The 9,766-nt window shown below is 28.5% G+C and overlaps 1 protein-coding gene across 1 annotated transcript; it reads left to right on the plus strand.

The window, feature by feature from the left end:
- Window positions 1-6,954: 6,954 nt before the first annotated feature.
- On the plus strand, window positions 6,955-7,686 carry LOC125864830 (auxin-responsive protein SAUR71-like). Its single transcript, XM_049544915.1, has one exon. The coding sequence runs from the start codon at window positions 7,020-7,022 to the stop codon at window positions 7,413-7,415; it is 396 nt and encodes a 131-aa protein (XP_049400872.1). The 5' UTR covers window positions 6,955-7,019; the 3' UTR covers window positions 7,416-7,686.
- Window positions 7,687-9,766: the final 2,080 nt, after the last annotated feature.

The following is a 9,766-nucleotide window of genomic DNA, read 5'->3' on the forward strand; positions in this document are numbered from 1 at the left end:
GCCACTGATTGTTAGAAAAAGACGCATTTCTATTAATCATAATTAATATGTACTCTACGTTAGTGTAAGAAATTTTATATTATTATATCACCTTAATTCACATGTTATGACATGTAATATACTTTATTTTCTAAATTATAAATTTATATCTTAAAATCTTTTACTTAAAAATATATAGTATATATTTTGGTAATTTGATAACGTAAATATATATTTTTTTTATTTTCCACCTGGTGCCTGGTATCCACATTCTAACTCAATTAAATTTGAATTTCACATTGTGGGTAAAATGCTCTCTAACAAAGGCGACACGAACCCGAAACCTCTTACCACTCCACCACGACCCTTGTATTTACACACGACTTGTGTATAAAACTTAAAAAAATTTCTAATGTATGCAATTTTTTTAAATATCTCTTTGATGTGTCACTACCAAACCGGCCAAAATTGTTATGAGAGTGAAATCTGAGGTGCAAGTATATCTATCAAGTGGTTTCAAAATTCAACACGATAATTAATTAGGTGCATTTGTGAGGTACAAAATGAATTTATATTTTGTTAGCTCCAACAAAACTAAAGTTATTTAGTTATTTGATCATGATGTGTAGCAATATTGGGAAAAAAAAATCAACACAAAGAGGGATTAAATATTGTGAAATCACAAATGAAGTGCGCGCTACAACAAAAATAGTTTTCAACGGTAATAAATATACACATTCACAAGAATACTAAAACTTTAATTTTACCAACATTAGTTAATTGTCATTGGATTCAATTTAGCTATAGGTTTTAGAGACATTTACAAAGAATTTTTATTGCCATTGAAAAAAAACATATTCAGCGACAATTAAACTATTGATATCAATTAATTACCGCTAAAAATAATTTTTGATATAGTGTGCTTTAAAATAAAGATACTTGCAAAAAAATATTTCGTGAAAGACTCTCAAGTCATCAATACCCTTATAATATGATTAATTATTGAATATTAAAGAAACATGATGGCAATAAGTCAATATTATATATATATATATATATATATATATATATATATATCAAGTTAATATATAAATTGGTGTGATCGTGACTCGTGAGGTGTGTCTCAAGCTCGGGGCAAACTATCTGTTCAATTTGTTATTTGATATTTATTTTAGGATCGTATTAATTTAGATTTACATTATAAAAAATTTTTATTGGCAACTTTGGGGTTAATGTGCTATTTATCGAAGACAATTTCATATTAGGGTTGAAATTCAAGATATTTTATTAAATGAGATATAATTTGAAGATATTCAATAAATTTGGTTTAAGCATTATTTATCTTTAAAATTTATTTAATATAGAAAAATTATTTATATTAATTTAGAATCCAACAACGACAAATTCATAGTGCATTATATGCACTAATAAATTTATTAAATATTCACAAATGTTAAATCATTGTGAATTCAATTGTTCTGGTATATTAACTTGAGATTATTATCAAAATTCGTAAACTTCAAATTCTACATTCGCCTATAAAAACCCATAACTCAAGAGAGCTAGAATAAAAACATTTCTAAATTTAAATTTAATCAACGTCAGTGTTTTGTTAGGTTTCATAAATCATAATTATATACTATTGTAAATTCATTTCCTCGTATCTTTGTCACTTACACGTCGATTAACGTTATCCAAACAAATTGTTACAACTTTAATGTTATTATCATTGATCTGAAACTACATATTTTATTTTTGTTTTGGATTAAATACTTATGTGGCAATGATTCATGGAGATTATGACTTTGATTATTGGCTTCTTCTAAAAATCTATAAAATAATGCACGTTATTTTTGTTTTGGATTAAACACTACAAAGTATTTTTATTTGTTAGTATGATTTTAATTTGAAACGAAATTTTAAAAAAGCAAAGAAATTTTTTAACTTTTGTATGTTGTTGTAGTTGTATTAAATTTGTATGAGTATTGTATAGAAGTTGTGTATACAATGTTGTTGAATTAGTAGTATTAAATTTTCAGAAATCAACACGAACTTTTTACATATTTTATACAATACTTTATATATACATGAAACTTGGGTTGCTCCAGAAACTTAACATGAACTTTATACAATACTTATACAGTTGTATACATATTTCATATTGAGCGTTTTTATAAAAGAAATTGTGGGTATGAGATCTCTTGTCCTCTTACAATTTGAATAAAAGAAAATGACATTTTCAGATCTGATATGTGTAAACATAACAATATTATATAAAAAAGACATAAAACTAAAAAATTTTGTAAAGGGCTAGAAAATCATTTCTCCACATGAAATTTTGGGCAAAATTTTGAGTAAAATTTCCAAGTCTTGAGTGAAAATTCATATATGTTTTGAAAAAACAAACTCATGTTATGTATGGTAAACGAAAATGTCATGTTAGATTTCGTAGATATGAGTTAAATTTCATTCATGTGCCCTTTTAACCTTTCCATCAATGTTATAATATAACCCTCTGATTCTATGATTTTTCTTGACTACGAGACCTCACACATATAATATTGAATCTAGCTTGTTTGTGCATATAAGTGACAATGTTGCATATGTTTATACTGATCCTTATGTATCCACTATGTGATCGATATCAGTATAACAAAAGAGATATTTAGTGACAATAGATTTTCCTTTTAGCAGTAATATTTAGTGATTGTAGTTGAACAAGAGAAGTCATTTTACTTTGCAATAAGTGATCAGATACTGTACTTTGCAGTTGTTATTTCAACAAGTCAGGTGGGAAGTTGCCCTCATTAAATTAGCAATATAGCTATGGAAGTGCTTGTGCTTATGTCTGCTACTTAAAAGCACTTGCTACATTTGAGCTTTTTAAGTGTAGTTTTACATCATTAACCTAAAAGGTCCCTTGCTAAAGTACTTGTATAGAATTGATTGATCTCTTATGTATAGGTTTACATCATTAACCTAAGAGGTCCCATATGTCCTTCCTTAATTTAATGTAAAGAAACTGGGTGAAGCAGAGTAGTAGGTGTGACCTAATGATCAATGAAGCCAGTTGAGAACCATGAGATCTCACGTTTAGATCCCAACAAAAATAAAAACAACAAAATACCTAGTGTAATCCCACAAGTGGAGTATGGGAAAGATAGAGTGCCTATAGACTTTACCTCTATCTCGTGGAGGTAGAGAGACTATATCTGAAAGACCCTTGACTCAAGCGTTGCTTAGATAAAAATAATGAGTGATTTCTTTCCATCTGTCCAAGCTAGTGGAAGTACCAAGTACCTCGTGGAACTAGTTGAGATGCGAAGAAAACAAACTATGTGAAGTAAAACACTAGGTGCATGTTGTCCTTAAAAGGACAAGGTAGCTAGAAGTGATGCTTCATAGACATATGTTAATACATTACACATGCATTTCATCTCATTTATGCTTTTCACAAACCAAATCCTTTGTTCTCCCTAAACTATGTATAAACTTTGCTCTTATCATTTTCTTTCCACATTATAAGATTGTGAGAGTAAAGAATAACAATTTTTAAGGATGTTTATACGTACAACAAATTGAAACCATATCGTGAAGATACTAAAAAAGATCCTCCAATTCTCAAGAAGATCTAGTTTCAAGTTCGCACTCGATGATTGGGACGATGATGCAAACTCATTGCCTCTTCCAAATGATGTTAAGGAGGGACATTTTGTGGTGCATGCAGTTGATGATGGGAAACAAAGGAGGTTCATCGTTGAGTTGAGCTATTTGGCGGATCCAGAATTTGTAAGGTTGTTAGAGCAAGCTGAGGAAGAGTTTGGTTTCGAGCAAGAAGGAGTACTTGCTATCCCTTGTAGGCATAGTGACTTGGAAATTTTTTTGAAAACAAGAAGAAGAACGAGAAATGATCTATCTTTCCTCTTATTAATTTTAAACCCCCTTTAAAAGGTTTCTTGATTTGTAGGATATATGTTATGTTTTTTATAACGGTTGTTATCGTTTTTTTCTCTATCATTTGGTTGATTGAAAGAAAATAAGCGCTTTCTCCTGAATACCGTAACAAGAGGATTTACTATGAATTATGATGATCCGGGGGGAGGGGTGGGTGCGCTCTTATATCTAAATTACACATCACAAGTTACATTTCTACCGCTCGACTAAAGGCTTGAGTATTATTTTATGTGAGATAAAATGTAAAATGAGAATATGTGTATTAATTACCATCGCAGAGATTAAGCTATTTTTAAAAAAATGTACTTTTAGTATAAGTTGTAAAATAATATCTTCATTATTAATCACCTCAAATTAAACCATTTCATGCACAAATAACCCTCGTATTAGGACTCCCGTATAAGTAGGAAATTGGACTAAAATAATTGTCTAATACGTTAATATGTTTATACCAATTTTGAAAATTTTCAAAAAAATATTATTTTCATTTATTGATTTAAACAATGAATTACTTTAGTTTAAAAAAAGAGGCCCATTAGTTTAGGAAGAGTCATTCAGAAAAGTAAAACATCAAGTTTATGGATTTTGAATTATAAAATTACGACTTTAAATTTTAATGATTGAGTTTCAAAATTGAATGTTAATTGTCTATACAATTAAACAAACTCTATAATCAAAACAAATTTTATTGAATTCGACTAAATTCTTATTCAGACTTCTATCTCTGTCCTTGTTTGGAGAGTGTTTAATTAGTTATATATGACATTTCTTTGTTCTTTTCCTCACTTTTGTGAAGAAGGCCCTCTAACGTGTTGCAGGCGTGCAACATTATACAATGGATCTATAGATTTTGTCGAGATTCTGTATATGTATTTAGAAATTCACTAAATTATAATTTGATCGTGAGCTAACTTATTTTTATTATATATAGTATTAATTTGAGATCATTATAGAATTGTTTTGGCATAATGAGGGAATGTGGTCTTAATTAATTAAGGAGTAGTAATCTTTTTATTTAAATTTGTTTGTTTACTTTCTGTTTAGAATATTTAAAAAGGATGGTTTTTTTTTACCATTTTGAAGATTAACTTTTCACATGATATATTTAAGAACATAAATTAAAAGATTTTTTTAATACATCTTTTACAAATTTTTAGTTCACAAGATTTAATTATTTTTATTTTACTTTCTTAAATCCTATATCAAATAAATACAAACAAATTAAAACGGAAAAATTTATATCTATTTCTACTCCCAACACAACACATGGACCTTTCCTACAATTATTTATTTTAGTGTACGGACTAAGGTACAATACGGGAGTCTGGACAGCTCAACTATAGTACTCTATTGTGGTAGTGCGTTTCCATTATTATATATATCACTAATTAATAGTTTCATACTCCCTCTTTTCCAATTTATGTGACACTTTTCATTTTTTGAAAGTCAAACATTTTAAGTTTGATCGAAAATTTGCACATGAAATCTTCAATTTTTTTGAAATGAAATCCATATATTTGTAAACTACACAAAAAGTACTATAAGTCACAATAATTGATAATTCAAAATGTTTAAAAGATCTATGAAAAATTCACGGTCAAAGAACGACTTGTTTGAATCTCGAAATTCGAAAAGTGCCACATAAAATGGGACGGAGGTAGTATTAGATTTCATGTCAAATACATCTAGATATATGTTTTTTGCTATCAGATATCGTCTGTAATAGGAAAAGAGGCGAGTAAGAACATGAGGGTGGTGAGCGTGAATTACACTAGATACACACTATATATATGTATTTGTATGTATCCAATATGATTTCCATATATCTGGAATATCAGATACATTGGAGAGTGGCGAGCGAGATGGGAGAGAGACGAGGAAGGTGAGCGAGATTTTATTTATGTACTTGAGATACTTGTGAATCCACTTAGATACAGTGTATATAGAACAAATTACACCTAATTTTGACCTTACGTATCTCGAGATACATGTATATAGACATATCTGAACGCACCAAAATTTGATAAGATTCATAATATTACAAACTAGCGTGTATCTAAGTAATTAGCTCCTAAACTGATGAGACTTGGGTATTGTATCCAAGGATCCAAACTTATTTTGTATAAATAAGTTTAAAGTATAAAGTACGTAATTAAAAGTATTTATATATAATCTATACGAATATTAAAAAAAAAGGGAATGTGGGATAGGGATATGAGGGAGATGGGAATGGGATAACACGGGTGAGAGTGAAGATGAGGTTTAGTTTTTACATGTGAATTTTGGGTCTTGGTGCAATTGCTTTTCTTTTAATTAATTTTTTATTTATTAAATTATAATTAAAAAGCAATAAAACATTTTATCCATCAAAAGTTGGATTTTCAGCCATAGTAATTTTTGTGTTAATATGGTAAAAGTTTTATGATTTTCTGTTAGATAACATAGTTTTATCATTTATTTGTCTTTGATGAAAATTAAGTCATAATTATTTGACCATTTGTAAAAGATAGAAGTATCTAAAATAACCCTAAATTTGGCGCGAGATATTAGTTTCATTTTCGAATTATTGATATGTTTAGGCATACCCTTTTACATGACTAACTAAACTTAATTAATACATTATCGATCTTGCAATATGAGTAAAATACACCCCTAAATTCTCGTCAAGTTTAGGGGGTACTTTCAACAACTACAAGAGTTTGAGACCACTTGATTTATCATGTGGCAGATTGAGGGTGTATCTAAGTTTAGTTAGTCAAGTAGAGGGATGTTTTTTTAAGGCTGCCAATAATTTAAAAACAAAACTAATAATTTATGTCAAGTTCAGAAGTGTTATCTATACTTCTCTCCGTAAAATTTATGCAAAAATAGATAAAAGATAACATTAATGAGAGTACCATAAAGTTTCAAGTTGCAAGAACACACATCGAATGGACCACCCTATTGGGTTAATATTGTTAGCATCTTAGAAGTTTCAATATATATCCTTCAAATTCTTGTATAAATAGACATCCTAAGCACTTTTTAAAAGCAAAACAAATTTATATCCAACCTTACCAAAAACATACATATTCAACAATTCTATAATGGGGAAAGAAAGAATTAGTAATTGCATGATCATACTTAAGCTTATCATGAGAAAGCTCAAGAGTACTCATCTTCAACTAATTCCCAAATATTCCAATAAACATCAATTTGATGTTGTGGAAATGGAAACTCCAAGAGCAAATAATGAAGTGGTACCAAATGATGTTAAAGAAGGACACTTTGCTATATTTTCAGTAAATCCAGAGGAAGAGCCAAAGAGGTTTATTGTGGAGCTACATTGTCTCACTAATCCATCATTCTTGAAATTATTAAAACAAGCTGAAGATGAATATGGATTCCAACAAAAGGGTGTTCTTGAAGTTCCTTGTAGCGCCGCGGAATTGGAAAAGATTTTGGGGGCGTCCGCCTTACACACTGAAGATTGGATTGCTTGAATCACGAGTCTTATCATCTCATGTTAATAAAAAGTGATTTTGGAAATCTAAGATTGGATATTAATATAGTTCCTTCTATGCTAGCTAAAGCTAGGTTAAAATTTCAAACTTTTTTTTCTTCATTTGGTCTAATTATTTGTCTTACTTTTCTTTTTAGTGTGTTTTAAAAAAGTCTCTTTCCTTGCGTTAGCATCTTTGTAATTTCAACGTGACATGTTTAATTAAGACCTTAAAATTTAAAGATATTTTGATATATTTGTCATATCTTTAATTTAATACCACAAAATTCAAAAAAAAATTACTTCCTTAAATTCCGTGCTAAATGTTAAAGTGTTATGCAACTTTCTGTATTACTAGTTACATGCAAAATGTACTAATAATATTGAGAATCGGTCGATTCGGTTCGATTTTATGTATTGTCGGTTTGGTTTATCGATTTTTGATTTTTAAATACGTTAAATCAATAAAATATTTTTTTTTATTGATTTTCGTTTTATCAATTTTGGTCTGTAATGGTTCCGTTTTGGATTTAACCAATAAGAAAATGATTATAAAATAAATATATGACTTCTCCTACAATTTGACGCGGCAAGACAACAATGTAACTTTAAACACTCATAAAATAGAAACAATAATAACTAAACTGAAAAGATATATACAAGTGCAACACAAAAGAGAAATTAAGAGGAATAAGGTTCTTACTTTAATTTAGGTTTTGACGTTTTGTATAATGTGAAGTTGTGAACTCAAAGTCAGTGTGAAATGTGAATTGAAGGCTAAAAGGCAAAGGCAGTAACCAATAAGATACTGAGATTAATATTTATCTAGGGGCAAAGTAATAAATTAGTACAATCTTAATGGGTTATTGATTTACCCAATAAACCAATATTAAAAAACTAAAACCAAACTGATAACTCGATAATTTTTTTAAAAAAACCATTCAAAATCCATTAACCTAATAGCAATAAATCAATTTGTTTTATCGGTCGATTTAGTTTTTCACACACCCAACTCAAACTATTAAAAGTCTAATATTGATCCCATTCACAATTTTTTTTAAAAAAGAGATGGATATTTGATATCAGATACATAAAAAAAATAGATATATAGGAATAGAGCCGAGTGAGAGAGGACCAAAAAGAGAGTGAGAGTCGGTATATTTCAGATACACGTAAATTATGATTGAATACAATATATCTTAAATAAATTATACTTAATTTGATTCGCATGTATTTGAAATATATGTAATTTGAGTACGCCAGATGCATGTATCTATAAACGATGTAAGACTCCAAAGAAAAGGGACAAATTAAGTAATGATTCATTAAATATTCTCTTGTCCATTAATAGGACATTGCATTTTCTGTATCCTACTGTTAGCCAACACTGTCTCATTCACATGTAAGCAATATTTTCACTATTTCTTCAAATGTTTGTAACATGATTTAATCATTTATTATTATATTTTCTCAACAATTTGATATGAATCTTACCTATTTCTTTAATATATAATCATGAAATACATGATACAACTTTTTAATTCTATTCTAAACATGGTTGAAATGAATTTAAGTTCTTATTATGCTATAGAGAATAACATAAGAACGATTAAATTAGGAATACATTTTGTTAGCTCAAAATTATTAACTAAAATTGGAAGAGTGAACTTAAGAGACGAGGATTTGTAATTGATTTGAATTTGGTGGATTATAAATGACTAAAGACTAATCATGTGTAATTATGTGGAACGAGTCTAGATAAAAAGATATAGTCAATTTTATCCCTTTTACAAATATCTAACACACAAAAATATCTGCACTTTTTAAAAAGCTCTCTTAAATATATGATATACTTTATTTTTTAAAAATTAAGTTTAAAATAAAATTTATATTATTTTGACGATATAAATTGATATATTATAAAGTGGATAAATTAGTTCGATTTGATTTTATTTTTGATTGGGACAAGTTAATTGTACATAAGATATGGATAGGGAACAAAAGGACCAATAATTTTAGAAATAGTACTCATTCTAGTGAACAACTTCATGTGAATGAAACGGTCAATTTGGTGCATGCAACTATGTAAGTATACCGCGTTATTTAGACATGCAACTTTTTTTCTTTTATGCAAGAATTAATGACTCATTTTATGACTCGCGCAATCAATTTGTAAGAAAAAAGTCTTTCAATAATTTCATGTAAGGTTATAAAGAAATAGATCTTGGACCTAACGTAAGTTTATTAGAGGAGGATTGTCCAACACCATATATATATAAGGAGACTATTTATTCTTTTTATATTCTTCATCTGCCCAACAATAGTTGTATACTATTGACTTGACATATACCT

Source organism: Solanum stenotomum, chromosome 5, assembly GCF_019186545.1.
Source record: "Solanum stenotomum isolate F172 chromosome 5, ASM1918654v1, whole genome shotgun sequence".
Classification (NCBI taxonomy): domain Eukaryota; kingdom Viridiplantae; phylum Streptophyta; class Magnoliopsida; order Solanales; family Solanaceae; genus Solanum; species Solanum stenotomum.

Bases quoted from the DNA above. Each gene is read 5' to 3' on its own strand.
- LOC125864830 (XM_049544915.1), top strand. From the start codon at position 7,020: ATGGGGAAAGAAAGAATTAGTAATTGCATGATCATACTTAAGCTTATC.